Source organism: Muntiacus reevesi, chromosome 5 (genome assembly GCF_963930625.1).
Source record: "Muntiacus reevesi chromosome 5, mMunRee1.1, whole genome shotgun sequence".
In the NCBI taxonomy this organism is placed as follows: domain Eukaryota; kingdom Metazoa; phylum Chordata; class Mammalia; order Artiodactyla; family Cervidae; genus Muntiacus; species Muntiacus reevesi.
In genome coordinates, this window is record NC_089253.1 from 47,148,594 (window position 1) to 47,167,122 (window position 18,529).

Sequence of the window (18,529 nt, forward strand, 5' to 3'; positions counted from 1 at the left end):
GGTTTGTCATAACTTTCCTTCCAAGGAGCAAGCGTCTTTATATTTCATGGCTACAGTCACCATATTCAGTGATTTTGGAGTTCAAGAAAATAAAGTCTATTACTATTTCTTTTGTTTTCCCATATATTTGCCATGAAGTGATGGGACCAGATGCCATGATCTTAGCTTTCTGAATGCTGAGTTTTAAGCCAATTTTTTCACTCTGCTCTTTCACTTTCATCAAGAGGCTCTTTAGTTCCTCTCACTTTCTGCCATAAGGGTGGTGTCATCTGCATATCTGAGGTTACTGATATTTCTCCTGGCAATCTTGATTCCAGCTTGTGCTTCATCCAGCCAGGCATTTCACATGTTGTACTCTGCATATAAGTTAAATAAGCAGGGTAACAATATTCAGCCTTGACGTACTCCTTTCCCAATTGGGAACTAGTCTGTTGTTCCATGTCCACTTCTAACTGTTGCTTCTTGACCTCAGGAGGCAGGTAAGATGATCTAGTATTCCCATCTCTTGAAGTATTTTCCACAGTTTGTGTGATCCACACAGTCAAGGGCTTTAGTGTAGTCAATGAAGCAGAAGTACATGTCTTTCTGGAACTCTCTTGCTTTTTCTGTGATCCAACAGATATTGGCAATTTGATTTCTGGTTCCTCTGTCTTTTTTTGTTCTGAATCCAGCTTGAACATCTGGAGGTTCTCGGTTCACATACTGTTGAAGCCTAGCTGGAGAATTTTGAGCATTACCTCACTATCGTGTGAGATGAGGGCAGTTGTGTGGTAGTTTGAACATTCTTTGGCATTGCCTTTCTTTGGGATTGGAAAGAAAACTGACCTTTTCCAGTCCTGCGGCCACTGCTGAGTTTTCCAAATATGGTGGTATACTGAGTGCAGCACTTTCACAGCATCATCTTTTGGGATTTGAAAGAGCTCAACTGGAATTCTATCACCTCCCCTAGCTTCGTTCATAGTGATGCTTCCTAAGGCCCACTTGACTTTGAACTCCAGGATGTCTGGCTCTAGGTGAGTGATCACACCGTTGTGGTTATCTGGCTCATCCAGATCTTTCCTGTATAGTACTTCTTTGCATTCTTGCCACCTCTTCTTAATCTCTTCTGCTTCTGTTAGGTCCATACAGTTTATGTCCTTTATTGTGCCCATCTTTGCATGAAATGTTCCCTTGATATGTCTAATTTTCTTGAAGAGATCTCTAGTCTTTCTCATTGTACTGTTTTCCTGTATTTCTTTGCAGTAATTACTTAGGAAGGCTTTCTTATCTCTCCTTGCTATACTTTGGAACTCTGGAATTCAGAGTTCCTTTGCCTTTCATTTCTCTTCCTTTCTCAGCTATTTGTAAGGCCTCCTCAGACAACCATCTTGCTTTTTTGCATTTCTTTTTCTTGGGGATGGCTTTGTTCACCGCCTGCTGTATAATGTCACAAACCTCTGTCCATAGTTCTTCAGGCACTCTGTTAGATTTTATCTGATGATTGAATCTATTTGTCACTTCCACTCTATAATCATACAGGATTTGATTTAGGTCATACCTGAATGGCCTAGTGGATTTCCCTACTTTCTTCAATTTAAGTCTGAATTTTACGCAAGGAGTTCATGATCTGAAATGAGCCACAGTCAGCTTCCAGTCTTGTTTTTGCTGACTGTGTAGAGATTCTCCATCTTTGGTTGCAAAGAATAAATCAATCTGGTTTCGGTGTTGACCCTCTGGTGATGTCCATGTGTAGAGTTGCCTCTTGTGTTGTTGGAAGGAGGTGTTTGCTATGACCAGCGTGTTCTCTTGGCAAAACTGTGTTAGCCTTTTCCCTGCTTCATTTTGTACTCCAAGGTCAAACTTGCCTGTTACTCCAGGAATCTCTTGACTTCCTACTTTTGCATTCCAGTACCCTATGATGAAAAGGACTGCTTTTTTTGGTGTTAGTTCTAGAAGATCTTCTATGTCTTCATAGAACTGTTCAACTTCAGCTTCTTTGGCATTAGTGGTTGGGGCAAAGATTTGGATTACTGTGATATTGAATGGTTTGCTTTAGAAACAAACAGAGATCATTCTGTCATTTTGGGGACTGCACCCAACTACTGCCTTTTGGACTCTTTTATTGACTATGATGTCTACTCCATTTCTTCTAAGGGATTCTTGCCCACAGTAGTAGATATAATGGTCATCTAAATTAAATTCACCCATCCCAGACCATTTTAGTTCACTGATTCCTAAAATGTTGATGCTCACTCTTTCCATCTCCTGTTTGACCACTTCCAATTTATCTTGATTCATGTAGCTAACATTCCAGGTTCCTATGCAATATTGCTCTTTACAGCATTGGACTTTACTTTTAACACCAGACATATCCACAACTTAAAATTGCAGTTTTCACTGGTTTTCTTTATAGACAGTTATCTGATTGTGATGAATGATCATTTCTTTCCAGGGATTAGTAGGCTAGAAAATAGGGAAGCTGACATTCCTGCCTTACTCTTGATCTTCAAGGTAATCTTCCAACCATTCACTATTAGGATAATTTGCTGTAGGATTTTGGAGGACGCCTTCCCACGGTAAGGAAATTGCCTTCTGGGTTGACTAAGAAACCGTGAACTGTGCTCTGTATCGTCCTGTGTTTCCCCAGCCTTTAAACTGTTTATGTTTATGTGTGTTAAATTATTACATTACTCGGTTTTCTAATATAAAATTATTTTGGCATTGGAGGGGATTCTCCCTTGATCATGATGTAGTTTGCAAAAGCTCTTGGTGGGCAGGGATTTCATCACTGGTTCAACATTTTTCATGTGAAATCGGTCTATTCCGGTTTCAAGCTTCAGTGAAGTCAGTTCGTTTCCCCTGGAAACTGACCATTTTGTCTCATTTTTCAAACACTTTTTCACAGAAAAGGTGCCACCGCCTTGTCTCTGCGTGTGCCTTCTCTTCGTCTCACTGTGGTTTGTGCCTTCTCCCCTTCCTACCTCATCTGCTTGGTTTTCACACCAGACATTTTTTCAGTCCTTCGGAAGAGTCCGCTTTTTACTTTGCTGACTTTCCCTTGTAATCTTGTCTCTTTGTTTATTGTCTTCTTCTGTCTTCCTTACTCTCGTCCGTGCTTCTCTACTGCTCAGGTTTGGTTTCTTGTTCTTTTGCTAACTTCTGACTGTGTTAGTCACTCAGTCGTGTCCGACTCTTTGCGACCCCGTGGACTGTGGCCCGCCAGGCTCCTCTGCCCATGGGATTCTCCAGGCAAGAATACTGGAGTGGGTTGCCAGTCCCTTCTCCAGGGGATCTTCCCGACCCAGGGATCAAACCCAGATCTCCTGCATTGCGAATATATTTTTTACCATTTGAGCCACCCAGGAAGCTGTTTAACTTACTACAAATACGGCTCTTGCCCTCACTTTTCTAACCGAAGCGGTCAGAACAAGCCGTCTCACTGTAGGTCCCGAGTCAGCAGGACCTGTTCTGTGATCGTGCATCATCACTCAGTCCTAAGGTGCTTCCTAAGTGTCTTCCCCATCTTCTCTGGGATCCATCAACTGTTCAGAGTGCATTTTTGCATTTCTAAATGTATGCTCATAAGCTGCCAGCCATCGGTTCTGACTGGGCTGCGGAGGGGTGACTGTTGGCTGAGACATGCCCGTTAGAGCTTGAAGCTTGCTGCAAAGCCTTGTCTATAAGTGTTCCTGCAGAGTTTCCCATCCACACTCTCCTTCAGAAGGACCATGGTCCATCGGCAACCATCAGTCAGGCTTAATTCTTCTGCTCGGAGCTCGCATACCCACCCCCACGCCTCCCATCTCCCTGACTCCGTGACCCCGAGATGTGCTTGCAACTCTCCCGCTCCCGTCCCCGATTGTTCCTCCCTGGTGTTCCCACCATCTGCGGCTCAGCTCACGTTGTGCTGAACCTGCAGGATTCTGCGAGCTGGACCCCCCGCCCCCGTGTGCTGACTGCCTCTCCCCAGGGCGGCTCTCGTCCCGTCGTTCCTGCGAGAGGTGGAGGGGCGGTGCTGGGCTCAGGGGACCCCACTGTTTGCTACATGGAGGTGCTCACCCTTGAGGCCCCCACTGCAGGAGGGCGCACTGGCCGGGCACAGGGCATTCACATCAACTGCAAGGAGCCCTGTTGTGTGGGGGTGGGCTGCCCGAGGGCCTGCGGACGTGTGTGTGTGTGTTGGAGTTCATGCTGTGTACAGGCACGTACTATCCGGGTGGGCGAGCTCATTGTCTGGGGTCTGGCGCCCCACAGCCGCCTGAGCTGGGATGCTCCCCACTTCCCCCCTCTCCGCAGAGCCCTCCCGGGGGGCCATCCAGGCTCGGCAGCTTCCTCCGTGAATACTTGGCTGAGCAAGGCTCTATGTCTTGATCCAATTTTTGTGATTTATATTTTCCGTAATTCTACTTGGTCAGGCCTTTCAGACTTATTACACAGGGAGTGCTCTGTTCTTGTAGAATATAGAAAGAACGGTCTGTGTTGCCACGACTGCTCCCTGAGATGTGCTCTCCTCCCCCTCCCTGGGGCCGCGTGCACGTCCCCTGCTCTGGGCCCCCTTCTGCCCTGTTTCTGGGGGACGTTCATGCCCCAGATCTGCTTTCCGGACGCCCTGCAAAGGCCAAGCTCTGCTACCCCAAACTGGCTTCAGAGCAGAGCCGGGGAGGGGGGGCTGGGGGCCAGCAAAGTGGGCTCGCACGCGGGGTGGGGATGGGGTGACTGTCCGTTGACACAAGCAGAAGCCGCTGGCAGAGCCGGTGGGCACCTGGGGGTCTCTGTGGCGTAGAAGACCACTGCTGGGGGTCTCCTGAGCTGACCCCTAGGTGAGCAGCTGGGTCCCGTGGGCTCCCAAGCTGCAGAGCAGCCCCCGCCACACCCTGCCCACCCCGGGGCCCCACTGACGAGCCAGCACACACGCGGTGGAGGGGAGCCTGCTCCTTTATTCACAGGCCCCAGAGCATGGACGCAGTGAGGACAGAGACGCGGGGGGCCCCTGGGGGCCGGACCCCCGCACGTGAGTCCCCCGGGCCGAGGGTCTCTGCCTCCGGGAACCTCGTTGGCCGCTCTACTTCCAGCGCCCGCCGACTTTGCCCTTGGCCGTGGTCCCGGCCTTCTTGCTGCTGTAAATGGGAAGCAAGTTGGTCTTGAGCGTGAGGGCGTCTGGGACCCTGGCTGGCCCCTTCCCCAGCCCCCAGCAGACCCCAGACCCTGGCAGCTCGGCCCGGCCCAGCCCTGGCCGCCCAGGGGCATCCCCAGCCTTGGTCCAGCAGCGGTGACTCACCTGTGCCTGCCCACCTGGGCTTGGGCGACTGTGTGCCAGGGATGTTAGTGAGGTTAAGCAGGTGTGGGCAAGAGCTGGGCCCCTCTGCCTCCCTTCACCACCCGAGGGACTCGGGGCACAGGCCCTCATGTCAGGCGGACCCGAGCCTACCTGGGCAGCTGTCCCTACTGGTAGCTGCCATCCTCTCAGTAACTCTGGCCTGAAAAGAGCCAGGCACCCCTCACCCCGGCCAGGATGGGCAGGGGCAGTGGGCAGGTTCAGTTCTTCACTCCAGGCCAGCAGTCCAGCCTGACAGACTTGGGACCTGGGAGGCCTCTGTCTTGTTCTAGAATTTCGGCCCCTCGGTCACCAATGAGACCGGGACCTCGGGGGATGGGGGTCCTCGGGAGCCCCTCCATCTGTCTGAGCCCTCTGCACAGCAGGGAGCCGGGAGCTGGAGGGGGCCGGGCCGCAGGGGGCGGTCATCGGCACTCGTGAGCAGCTTCAGGCTGGAATGGACCCTGCGGCTCCCAAGGCTGCAGGGGAAGGCCTGGCACTGAGAGCCCTGCCCACAGCCCGTGTCCCTGAGCAGAAGCCAGTCTGAGAACCCTTCGGGCCATGCACACACACACACACACGTGCATGCTCACACTCACACCTAGCCGAGTGACCTGCGAGAACCCCTGCCTCCTGCCATGGAGCCCAGGGTGGAGGGCATGCACCTACGCCAGCCCCCTCTGCAGCCCTCGGGGCGCCCCAGCTCAGCCTCCAGGCTCGGGCATTGAACCCCAGCAGGTGGCACCTGCCTTTCCTGGCAGCAGCTGCAAAGGGTCCCGCGGACCCAGCAGGCTCATCAACCCCAGACCAGGGGTCTCACCCCAGGCTGTGCAGGGTCTGCTGAGTCCCTGCCCAGGTCATCGCTGAGGTGACACGCTGCGGGGTGTCCAGGAGCCCAGGCTGGCTTCACCAGGTCACCCTGAAGGCCACCCTGGGGGCCTCCTGCTGGCCCACCCAACCCGCCTCCTGGGCTCTGGGGATGGGGGAGGCCAGAGGCTGCAGGTCTGGGGTATAGGGCCCAACATGCTGGCCCAAGGGACTGGCCGGTTAGTCCTGTTACTGCTCTGCTGAGGGCCGCATGCCACCAGCACGGGCTGACGTCTCCGGACCCCTGGGGGCAGTGGCAGCCGACCCCGTGGGGCTGCGTGCCCAGCGCAGAGCATGGGGCGAGCAGGGCTACTCACTGCTTCTGGGCCTGGTCAATGCGGCTCCTGAGGTTGGTGATCTGCAAACAACACAGGGGACTCACCTGCGCGTCCGCACGGGGCCTGGCAGGCCTCGGTGCTCTCACCGTGTCCTGGCTCCTCTGGTCTGGAGGAGCTCAGACTCGTGTCTCTGACTCAATCTTGGCGGCCTGAGCTGGACACCTGGGCCATGACACACTGCAGCCCCAGAGCTGGCCACTTACCTGCCCGCCTCTGCAGGGTGTGGTGCAGGGGCATGGGCCGGAGGTGGGCTCGCAAACACAGCCCCCGCCTGGTGGCCGGAGCTCAGAGCCCCGCGGCCGTCTCGCTCCCTGGCCCGGCTGCTCCCTCCTGCCGACCGCCCAGGGGAGGTCCGGGAGGCAAGGGCCAGCCTCCGCTGCCGACAAAGGGCAGCGGGTCAGCCTCGGAAGCCCCCAGGTGGCAGGCAAGGGGGAGGAGGTGGGTGGGGGACCCAGGGACATCCTCCGGGTTCTCCGTGCCCGCTGCCGCCGACACCTGCCACGACCCAGGTTTCCGCCATGCGCGAGGCCCACCGTGCATGAACACTAGAGCCTGGATCAGGGTGGACCCCGGCTACTTACAACTTGGCCAGCATCTCCACTCTGGCCCGGACGTTCATGATCTAGAAAGACCGAGATGGTTAGGGGACTGGGTGGCGGCCGAGGCTTCGGTGCCCTCGTGCTCAGGGCCAGCCTGGTCCGAGCTCCGGGGAACCCCTGAGCACACGTGTGTCGGGGCCTGCTCTCCCGGCTCAGCACGAGTGGTCCGGCCTTCAGAGGGCTGGACCCCTGAAGCCCATCTCCAAGGCCGGCCGGGAGCATTGTCACAGAGCGTGGTGCCCCCTCACCTGGGCCGCCGGGGGAGGGTTTCCCCCAGAGGGAGGTGGAGAAATTCAAGTGCAGGAGGACCAGGCAACCCGCCCAAGGGCCCCAGGCTCCTGAGAAGGAGGCAGGACTCCCCCGGCTGTCAGCACTGCTCGCCCACACCCTCCGTCCCAGGGGCCGGCGGGAGAGGGGCCCTGAGAGTGGACGGTCCTCCTGGGGGGACACCGGAGGCTGGAGGGAAGGGTCTGCCACGGGTCTATCATCAGGGTCCGTACCCAGCCCCATCCCAGGCCCGTGCTGACTCCAAGGGGAGTGTCCACCCAGGGCTGCCGACCTGAGCTGTGACTCCAGGGTGGGGGAGACCCCGCCCAGGCCCCCTCCCCAGCTCTGAGTCCCCAGGGCTGGCCTGGCCAGAACTTGGGTGTGCAGAGGAGTCTGGGTGAGGTGGAACCCCCACCCCAGAGGAACTCAATGACCCCCGGGCGGGCTCAGGACACTGGGTCTCCAGACCCCTGCTCCCGGACAAGGGCACTCTGCGCCACCGCACCCCCCGCCGGCCGTGAGCGCCGTCCCGACGTGAGGCCGGCCTGGAGGACCCCGGGCAGGGCCCCCTGCAGGGCAGGGGCCTCGGTCGAGGTCCGGGGACGCAGGGCGCCCGCCAGCGGGCCAAGCCAGGGACATGACACTCACGTCGTATTTCTGACGCTTCAGCTTCTCTCCATACTCAAACTTGTCCGTCTCTAGTTTGTACAAGGTGTCCCAGAGCTCCTTGGCCTTGTCCCTGGGGGGTGGCCGTAGGTGAGGGGCTGGTGGGTCAGCGCCGGCAGGAGGGTCCGGGCGCCCCCCCACCAGGCGGGTCCTCACCTGAGCTTGTCCTCGCTGAGGTGGTCGATGTTGAGGGGCTTCCTCCGCTCGGCCAGGACTTTCTTCTTCATCTCCCGGGCTGTCTGCTTCTTGCCCCTCTTCTGGTCTGCCTGGGGGGACACGGGAGGGGGCGCGTCGAGCCGGTCCGGGGCCGCGACGGGGCGCTCGGCCCCGGGCCCGCACTCACCTTGGCCAGGTAGCTGCTGTAGTTGGCACCCATGGAGGACAGAGCCTTCTTCTTCTTCAGGTCGTCCTCAGCCCGCCTCTTGGCATCCTCCTCCTCCCGCCGCGCCTTCTCCTCCTGCGGGCACACCCCCACCCCAACCAAGACCTCAGCGCAGGCGTCGAGGACCTGCTTGGGCCTGGAACCTTCTGGAAGGTCCTGGTCCCTGTTGGGTCCACCCTCTCGCGGGGGTTCTGCGGGGCAGGGGGGACTCGGCTGATGGCCTGGGTTCCTAGGCCAGTGTCAAGGGGATTGTCGGAAAGGGGGAGGTCTGGGAGCCGGGGCTCCTGAAGCGGGGGGCTGGGGGCCACGCTGGGGGCCGAGCTAGGGGCTGGGGGGCCGTCTCACCGCCAGTCTGTTCTGGCGTTCGCGCTCCTTCTCCGCCCGGATCCTCTGCTGCTCGGCTCTCTCCGCTCGGCGCTTCTCCTGCGGCCAGAGGGGAGCGGGTCAGCCCGGCCTGGCCCTCCCCTGGACCCCCGGCCACATCCACCAGCCCGACCTCCGCCCAGAGCTGCAGGGCTGGACTCACGATTCTCTCCTTGAGGGCTACCAGCTCCTCTTCCTCCTTCTTCCGAGCCTCGAAGTGGCTGTCGATGAGAGCCTGGAGCTCCATGAGGTCTTTGTTCTGGCGCTTCTTCTGGATGTCCTGTGGGGACAGACCCGTCACACCCGCTCTCCTCTCGAACCTCGGGCTGCCTGCTCCCTCAGCCGCGGGGTCAGAGTGGCACCCTCCTTGTGGCTGAGTCCAGGCCATGCAGAGCCCTGAGGTCAGTGAGCACCCCTGGGACGGACTCCTCTGAGCTGGCCTCATTGTTATGCACAGAGATGCCTGGGTGGGTTGGACAGAAAGGAAACTGGGGGGGTAGTCTGTTGGATACACAGATGGATGGGTGGGTAAATGGGTGTGACAGTGAGTGGGGGCATGATAAGTGAGTAGATGGGGGATGGATGAATGGGTGGGAAGTGGGTGGATGGATGGGAGGATGCACAGATGGATGATGGATAGTTGGGTGGGTGACTGGATGGATGGAGAGATGAGTGGATGGATGGGTGGGGAGTGGATGGACAGATGGGAGGATGCACAGATGGATGATGGATAGTTGGGTGGGTGATTGGATGGATGGGGAGAGACGGGGAGATGGGTGGATGGATGAGTGGGGAGGAGGTGTTATTCCTGGATGAGTTCCCTCTGATGCAGATATGAATCACAGCAAGATTGCATGGAGCCAGGAGGCCCCAGTTCTGGCTGTTCTAAACGACGCGCCCTTCTCAGGCTTAGCCTGGAGCCGAAGGCTGGAGGCCTGGGGAGACTGTGTGAACCCAGGTCCCGTAAACTTACATCGAAGTCGACTTTCTCCCCTTCCGGGATCTTAGGAGCAGTGAGTCTGAAGAAGAGAGAGAGGCTCATGAGTACGGGTGAGCGGGTCCCCACCAGGACGGTGGGCTGGACCCAACCTGGCCTGGCCCCAAGCTGGCCTTCCTGCCCTTCACCCTGGCACCCAGTTGAGGGCACATGGCCTGACCTTATTCTTGTCAAATATATAGCCCAGTGTCCCCAGAGTGGCTTGACCCTTCTAGAAGTTTATAACCTCTTAGCGTCAGCCTGTCTTGCCCACTCCTGGGCCTCTCAAGGGCTGCTTCACCCCTGCTCGCCTAGGAAGGTGAGCTCTCTTTCTCAAACAAAAGAAGGCAAGGCGGTCACCATAGACCCTTCTGGGCTCTTTGGCCTCTGTGGTCAGGAACGGCCATCTCGGCTGACCCTTTGCGTTTCTCTGGTCCCTCTTTGACCTCTCTTTCTGGGGGTCCAGAGGAGGGGGTGCTGGGCAGAATGCACGTCGTGCGGAGAAGAAAGGAGATCCCTCGCGAATCCCTCCGGCCGTGACTCCCCCTCCCCCCATACATCTCGGACAGAGCACAGAGTTAAATCAACAACAGAAACAAGAGCTTCTTCAAAGAAGAAGAGAGTGGAACTGAACGCAGATCGGCATGCTGGCGAGGGAAGCGATTTTCTGAGCTCAGAAGGTCCCACTCAGGCAAAGATGGCCAGAGGAGTCCATGCAAATGAAAAACTTATGGAAAAAGGCACAACGTGAAAGGGGGGGAAAACCAGACTAGAAAAATATTTTCAGCAAATACAGAGAAGACTTATATCCTTATGCAAACCGATGATTAAGAAAACATAGAGACGCCCCCGCCGTTAGATAAATGGGCAGAGGGTGAACGCTAGCAGCTCCCCGAGAAGAAAGACCACCAGTCAACACACGTGGGAGAGGCTCCCGAGCCATCAAAGGAATGTGAACAAAAACAAGCCAGAGAGGCCGTTTCTCATCCGCCCGTCAGAGGCCCCGTGTGCAGGCACGTCGCGGGCCCTGGGCATGTGGTGTGGAGACCGCGTTGGCGGCCCTCGTGGAAGCCTTTTGGCAGAGGACATCAAAAGCCTTAAGAACGTTCCTACTCTTTGACCCAGTAATTCCATTCTGGGAATGCGGCCTAGGGAAATAACCCGAAAGACAGAAAATGCTTTCCACCCAGCGTTATTTATGATAGTAAAATATTGGGGAAAGCCTTAATATCCTGCAATAGAGGAATGGTTAGGAAAATTATGGTTTGTCCAATTGATGGAATATTATGTGGCCATTCAAAATATTTAAGAAGACTATGTAAAAACATGGAAAAATACTTAGGACACAGCTCTGCATTTTAGAAAAGCAGAATTCAAGGCTGTATAGACAAGACGATGTTTGAAAAACAGCTCAGAGTTTCAAACCTTTTTTCCAAGTCCTATGCATGGAAAAAGAGTAGGAAGAAATAAGCCTTTTTATTTCTTTCTCCTCTTTTCCGCAGTCTGGCTGGCGGGGTGGGAGAGTTATAGATGATTTTTTTTTTTCATTGGACTTTTACGTATTTTCCAAATTTTCTTTAATGAGGTGTTTTATTTTCATAATGAAAACACAAACATTTTTTTAAAACTAGAAAATATCTTGTGACCCGGCAGCTTTCTTTAAAATTGCTGAAAAATAAAGTGTAACGGATGGAAATGTGCTGGCTACACACTCGCATATTTCCAGCCCTGTGTGCAGAATCCGCGGGGCTCCCCTAAGAGGGAGCGAGCACTTGGCCTGTGCTCATAGGCTCTGACATGCCTTCCCCCGCAGAGCAAGGAGGCACGTGTCCCCCGAGGACGGGGGGTGAATCACGTACGAGGGCCGTGGGCTCGCACGTACTTATCAGAAACAGAAAATCAGTAACGCCAGATTAAAACAAGAAACCTCTGAACCACTAGCATGCGGGCCAAATGAGTGAAAGTCTCTTTGAACCAGGACAAAGCTTCCCCCGGGGGCTCAAGGCCCCCACAAAGGGGAAGATTGGGGCTCCGGTCAAGGTTTTGCTCCCAGGAGGGTTTCAAGGCCGAAAGCCTCCCTCCCAGCACCCCACCATTCACATCGGGGGCCCCGGGAGATGCAGGGGGCAGGGTGGCCAGGAGGGTGGACACCAGAAAGGGCCACGGGAGCTCCATGGGGCCTCCCTCTCTCTGCCCCGACTCCCCCAAATTCCTGCCCCCTTCCCTCCTCTGCCCCGCGCCTCCTCCTGCAGGAAGCCATCTTTGTTCACTCTGCGTGGCCGGGGCACGGACTGGGCCTCCGGAGTCCGTCCCTACCCGTCCCCGGGGTGAAGCCCAGGGCAGCTGTGAGCCCCCCCGGAGGATTGCACCACTGCCCCGGAGACCCCGTTCCCTGGGCGAGCCTCACCCGGAATCCAGGACCCCGAATTCAGGAGCGGGGGAGTGGCTGGGGCCCCTCGAGGGTTTGGGTCCGCAAGGCCCAACAAGCTTCGAGCCCCATCTGAGCCCGGCCCCCAGGCCTCGCAGGCTCCCCTCGCCCGCCCGGCGTCCAGCCCGGCCCAGCCCCGCACTCACCTGGGTCTCGGCTTCTCCTCTGGTCAGCAGGGCAGCGGCGGGGGGAGAGAGGAGAGGGGAGGCTGGGTGAGAGGGCAGCCCGCCGGTCCCCGCGCCCCTGACCCGGCCGCCCCCCCCCCAGGGGACCCGCCCTCCCACCCACCAGGGGCCGGGGACTTGCCCCCACCACGACCCGCAGGTCTGAGGAGGAGACTGGGCGCAGGGCTCAGGGCAGGGGGAGCGAGAGAAGGGGAGCAGGGGCCCGGGGTGCCACACCCTCGGGGCAGAGACAAGGCTGAGGCTGGGGGCCCGGGTGGAGGACACGTCTTCCTGCCCGCCTCCTGATGTGCCTGCTGACCCCCTGGTGTCCGCGTGGGGCGGTGTGAGGCTCAGGACAGAGCTAAGCCCTGCGGCAGACGCAGCTCGAAGCAGCAAGGCCCGGTCCTCGGAGGCCCCGGCCTCAGGAGAGGAGGACGGACGGGTGGGCAGGCGGCCGAGCCAGAGGCACCGAGAGCCCTCAAGACGGACCCGGGCGGGCGGGCGGGCCTCTCTGCCAGGGTCTGTGCGGACCGCGCGGGCACCGCGTGCGGCCGGGGCCTGGCCTTACCTGCCTGGTCCTCCCAGTCCTCCTGCTCCGCGTCTTCGGGCGAAAGCGCACATGCAAGAGAAAGCGGCGGGCGCGGGCGCAGGCTGGGGGCGGGCCAGCCAGGGCACAGCTGAGCCCGCGCCCCCCGGGCGGGCGCTGTCCTGGACCCCACTGCTGACCCCCTCTGAAGGCTGCAGCGCTTGTGTTCGGGAGGGTCGGAAGAGCTAGCTGCGGGGCCAGGATGCCCGGGGAGACTGCCCCCTGCCCCAGGAGGCCAGCGGAGGCTGGAGGGGCCGCTGAGGGCCTGTGGGCTCTGGCTGCGGGCTTCCTTAAGCCTTTCCACTAGGGGTGGCCTCCCTGGAAGAAAAGCTATGGGAAACCTAGACCCTGATGCTGGTCCAGACTGAGGGCAAGAAAAGGGGTGACAAAGGATGATATGGCTGGGTGGCATCACCGACTCCGCGGACGTGACTGTGAGCAAAGTCGGACATGCCTGAGTGACTGAGCCTCAGTGTCCAGGGCTGGGTGGCTCTGGGGGCCTGACTCCTGGATTTCGTTGGGTTGAAACCCAGGGGTTTTCAAACAATGAGGCTGATAACCTCTCCTGGGGCCTCAGACCTGCGGAAGCCTGGCTAGTTGAGGTCCCAAGCCAAGGGGACGAGAGCACCGAGGCTGAGCCCCGAGTGGTGCGGGAGCCTGGATCCGCTCGGCCATGAGGGCCTGCCCCTGTTCCTGGGCCTTTGGTGGCAGGGACAGCGCCATTCACATCTGGCCCTCAGCCTGTCTGAGCTGCCGGGGTGGGAGGGCTGTGGTCAGGGTCTCCCCTGGCAGATCCCTGGGTTGCTTAGCAACCAGCCCCCACTCGCACAAACAGCCTCCCGCGCCTGCTGGAGCCACGCAGCTTTCAGGTGGGCCTGACGTCACTGCCCCTGACCCCCGGCACCTGGTGGGGGTCTGGGAGGGGGGCGGGGAGCAGGGGGAGGCAAAGCGCCACGCAGCAAAGCTCCCAGGCGGCGGGTGAGCGGGAAGCAACCTGGCATCCCCAGCCTGTCTGTCTGTCTGTCTGTCGGCCCCAGGGCTGGTTCCAGGGTGACCGGGTAACCTCCTGACCCCCACATCCCCGCCAGGCCCAGTGTCCACCCCCTGACCTCGGGCCCAGCCGGCCCCTCTGTCTTGCAGGCAGTCTCGCTGAGGCCCGGGACGGGGAGGCAGCTTGGAGCCTGCCCTCTGGGTGCAGGTCCTGCGGGGAGGCCCTCCGCGGCCCCGACGAGGGCCGTGTGAGGGCAGGGGGCTCTGACTTGGGCCCCGGTGGCTCCACCCAGGGGGCCCCAGCGCTTCCAGGCCCCTGGGCACCCCCTGCGGCCTCAGGCTGACTTTCTGCTTCACCCATTTGCCTCCCTACCCTTCCTGTCCCCCCTGTGACTTCCCCACTCTGCCTTCCTTGCTGTCTGGGGCCCTGCCTCTCCCCCCTGCCCTTCTCCACCCAGCCTGGTGGATCCCGGGGGTCCCAGTGGACCCCAGTGCCATCCTCCCAGCACCCCTCTCTGAGGCCCTTCGAGGCTGGCCACCCCCACCTTCCTGCAGCGACCCGGGCGGGGCCTCACCCCTCAGCCCCGAATGCTCGCTGCCTGTCGGCCGTCTGACACATAGCCACCCTCCCCATCCCCGGCCTAAGCGTTCCACCCTGTGCCCAGCCCTCGGGATGGCGGCAGGGAGAGTCAGGCAGGAGCGGCGGAGCTCAGGCCTCAGCGTGGGGGGCGAGCCTACCTTCTTGGACTTCTTCTGCAGAAGCGGCACCGTGGGGGGGCGGGGGGGAGAGAGAACCACTGTGAACCTCGGGCAGAGGCGGGGGGCGGGCGGTGGGCAAGCGGGTGAGTGGGTTACGTGGCCCCTCTTGTTCCTCGTCGCCAGGCTGCAGCTCACACCCACACACACCCCGTGTGCACACGCGCCCACACGGGACTGGAGCCATGGCACATACCTGGTTCATGAACTTCATGGACTAAGGAAGGCCATGGAGCAAGAGGCAATACGCGGGTCAGAGGTCAAAGGAGCAAGGGTCCCGGGTTAATGGAAACAGCCGGTCGCCACGGGAGGGCCAGTGGCCGAGGCCGGGGGTGGGAAGCGTGTGGGGAGTGAGCGAGACAAGGTCAACGTCGGCCGGGGCAGCCCCCCAGTCCTGTCCCTGCCTGCGCGCCGGGCTTCGCTCTCTCGGGACACCCCTGCGGCTCGAGGGGCCACTGGGGTCCTGCCTCGCTTGGCCGCCCCCGCCGCCGCTTCCCGTCTCCTTCAGGCCCCTGAGGACTTCCATGCGGGCAGGGCCGTGGCCTGGAGGGTGGCCCCCGGGGCCTGGAAGGGGAGCTTCCTACCGGCCCGAGGCCAGGGCACCCGCTGCCTTCTCTCTCTGCACCCACGGAGGAGGCTGGGTGTTGGGTACCAGCTCTCAGCTGCCTTGACCACTGCACCAACCCCAGGTTTCCCTACCCTCCCAGTGCCCAGTCCCGCCCCTGACCCGGGAGGGCGCTCCCGGGGGCAGGCTGGAGGGGGCCCGCGGGGGGCACTGCTCCCTGGCGGGGCACAGACCGCAGGGGCTGTTCCACCATCGCCCTGGGCTCCCCCGAGCCCCCTGTGGAGGGGCCAGGTGCTGGGGACTCTCAGGTGCCCACCCTGGGGCAGGAGGCTGGCTTCAGGGATGCCCCTGGGGCAGCTAGGTCTCATGCGGTCCAGAGGTCTCCCCGCTGACCCGCCCTCCCTGGGCTGGGGGTGGCTGGGCCCATGTTGAGGGGTAGTGCTGGCCCTCGGGGGGCCGGCCCGCTCAGGTCAAGCATTGACCATGGTTAGTGGGTTACGGGGCGGCCACATGTGGGGGCCCCTTGGCTGGCTGGCACCTCGCCGCCCCCTCTCCCGCCCACTGTGCGGCAGCCAGCCCCGGGCCCCACATGGGGATCAGAAGTCCTGCGTCCGCATACCTTCCTCGTGGACCTCAGGGACTTCTGCAGGCGGGGGGGGCGCTGGGTGAGCAGGGCCGAAGGAGAGACGAGAGGTTAGGCCGGGAGCGCACTGCACGCCCTTAGGGGGTGGGGCACGCGGGGTCGCGTGAGGGTCGAGGGCTGGGGGGTGGCCGGGGCCGGGGTCTTGGACCCCACTTACCTTCCTCCTGGGCCTCTTCTGTGGTGGGAACCGGGGGGAGCGGGAGGGAGAGAGGGAATAGGACAGTCGTTAGCATGCCGGGCATGGGGCGGCCGGGCGTGGGGCGCCCGGGTGGGGCCGCGGGCACCAGGGAGGCTGGCGGGCATCGCGGACCCGCAGGGCCTCGGCGGCGCAGCCTACTCTGGGTCTGGGGGTCCCACCCTCCCCTGTCCTTGGGGAGTGGACTGAGGTGTCTCTCTGTCGCTAAGTAACCTGGCCCTGAAGGTACTGGAGGTGAGGACAGGTGTTAGGGGAAAACCTGGACGGGTGTGAGCTGGCGTCCTCGGGGGGCCCCGTGGCCGAGGCAGGCATTGGAGGAGCCCACTCGCGGGACCTGCCAACGCGCCCCATCGACCCCCTGGGAAGGCATCGCCTGGGACCACGCTTCCCTCTCAGAAAGAAGTCTCTCCACCTTTTCAGCAGAAAAAAGAAGAGCTTTGCTCATGTTGTTAGGGTAGCCAAGTGTTTTCAAAATATTTTCAAAACCTAGCTCCCAGAACAGCCCACAGGAGAGCCGGCCCAGCGGAGCTCGGGAGAGCCTGGCCGCGGCTGAGTGGGGCCCAGGGGCGCCCGTCGGGCCTGCAGACCACCCTGCACACCCTTCCCGGGGCCAGGCTCTGCGCCTGCCAGGAGGGGTCTCCTGACCCACCTGGGGGCCCCACTCCCAGAGAGAGGGAGAGGGGGAGAGGCTGGGAGAGACAGAGACATAGAGATGGAAATAGAGAAACAGAGAGAGAGAGGCAGAGAGAGACAGAGAGAGACAGACAGGGGCAATCGGAGAGTGAGGGACGGGTGGGCGGCACACCAGACTTGCTATTAATGAGGTGAGTGTCTTCATGACCAAATTCCAGCTAACCTCACACACCAGGGATACCGTGAGATTATTATGTATAAATGATACATAATAATACAGAAGTATTAATGAACAATTAATGAGCGCCTCTCGATGGAGGGGAGAGGCGGCTGTCAGGGGTGCAGGGGGTGGGGATTAATGACCACGGAGGTGGACGGTTAATGGGTGAGCTGGGCGGGGGCCTGGGGGGCGCCTCCGTTACCTTCCTCCTCGTACTCTTCTGCAAGGGGGTAGAACAAAGGAGAGGAAGCGGTTAGAGGGTGGCGGGGGGCCAGCCTGGACAGAGGCGGGGGGCCAGCCTGCCTGGCGCCCGCTGTCAGGGGAGGACGGCCAAGAGGCCGAGGCTCGTGGGCAGGGGTCCGGGCCTCGAAGGCCTGGTCCTGCGATGGGAGCACGCTCCCCACTCAGCAAGCAGGGTGTCACGGGGCAGGGTGTCCACGGGCTGGGCTGGGGGCCTGTCCTTTGAGAAGAGACGCGGGGTCAGGTGTGGGGGCCTTTTTGCAGAGGGGCGTCCACACGCCTGTGGCTTCCGGGGGGGCTCCCCGGGCAAGGTGCTGGCCGCAGATGGAGGGCCCTGTCCCACCTGGGCCTTCTGTCTAGAGCCGATGCAGAGAGAGTCTGGCGTCCACACTTACCCTCCACGTGCTCACTGTGGGGAGAGGGGCGAGGGTGAGGGGTCGATTCTTGGCGGGGTGGGGGGGAATCTCCTCTGGCCTCTGAGCACGTGAGGTCCAGGGGTCCAGAAGCGGGCGGGTACTCACACTTCCTCGTCCGACATGGCGGCTGGGTGCTTTCTGCGGGGGGTTGGGGGAGACGGGGCGAGAGTGAGGAGCTGCTTGGGCCTCGAGGTGCAGGAATGTGGGGGGTGGGCTCAGCGAGCTGACTGTGGGGGGCCATCCTTGCACAGGGGTCAAGGGCCAGCTCCCTGGCCTGGGCGGGCCGGGCCTGCGCGGGGCCTCCTCGGCAGGCTGCCTTGCTTCCTCTGAGGCCCCAGGCCCCCAGCTCTCTTCGCCCCAGATCCGATCCCCCTCCGCCCCCCTTCCGGACCTGGCTCCGGCCTGCAGCCTGGAATCCTGAAGCTGGGCGGGAGCTGGGAGGTGGTGGCCGGGCCGAAATGCTCTGCAATGTTCCCCAAGGAGGATCATCCAGAAAGCATGCAGCTGAGCGGGCCAGGGTGGGGGGCCCTTCCTGGCAGCTCTGGGCCCCCGTGAGGCCCTGCTGAGGTTGCTCAAAACATCCCTCTTGGTGGTCTTTGCTCTTGAGTCTAGATAGTGGGGCGGGAAGGGAGGGGGCTCCCAGGGAGCCTCTGAATTACAGAGCTTGCCTCCTCAAAGTGGGCACCGTGGACCTTCCCTGGCCTTCCCGCATACCGTGCCCACAAGGCCCGCTCCTCAGGAATGAGCCACGCTCCTTTCTCCCACTCGTGGTTTCCCATGAGGGTGCTGCGTCCTCTGATGGGGGCACCCGGGGATTCCTTGGGGTCCCTCACGGCCCTCTGCAGAGCCCTTTTCCAAAATCACCAGAGAGCACGAGGCATCCATTCCCTCCCTTCTCCCCGTTGCCCCAGCAGGCCGAGCCCTGAGCTCATCGGGATGGG

General features: G+C 60.2%; 1 protein-coding gene across 5 annotated transcripts; it reads right to left on the reverse strand.

Moving 5' to 3' along the window:
- Positions 1-4,896: 4,896 nt before the first annotated feature.
- Positions 4,897-17,725, reverse strand: TNNT3 (troponin T3, fast skeletal type). Of its 5 annotated transcripts, none has more exons than XM_065938036.1 (16): positions 17,694-17,725; positions 17,568-17,581; positions 17,135-17,152; positions 16,041-16,058; positions 15,860-15,901; positions 14,872-14,892; positions 14,658-14,672; positions 12,326-12,344; positions 9,749-9,794; positions 8,939-9,055; positions 8,758-8,835; positions 8,374-8,487; positions 8,187-8,296; positions 8,013-8,103; positions 6,478-6,518; positions 4,897-5,096 (listed from the first exon to the last, which is right to left on the reverse strand). In XM_065938036.1, the coding sequence occupies exons 1-16, from the start codon at positions 17,708-17,710 to the stop codon at positions 5,042-5,044; spliced, it is 816 nt and encodes a 271-aa protein (XP_065794108.1). In that variant the 5' UTR covers positions 17,711-17,725; the 3' UTR covers positions 4,897-5,041. The 5 variants fall into 5 exon arrangements, with proteins under 5 accessions (XP_065794108.1, XP_065794109.1, XP_065794110.1 ...); XM_065938037.1 differs by lacking the exon at positions 6,478-6,518 and adding an exon at positions 7,080-7,120; XM_065938038.1 differs by lacking the exon at positions 14,658-14,672.
- Between the last annotated feature and the right edge of the window lie 804 nt (positions 17,726-18,529).

Coding starts and splice junctions, on each gene's coding strand:
- TNNT3 (XM_065938036.1), bottom strand. Junction 14,893..15,859: donor CCCTGAGGTCCACGAGGAAG/GTATGCGGACGC, acceptor GGCCTTCCTTAG/TCCATGAAGTTCATGAACCA. Junction 8,297..8,373: donor ACAGCAGCTACCTGGCCAAG/GTGAGTGCGGGC, acceptor GTGTCCCCCCAG/GCAGACCAGAAGAGGGGCAA.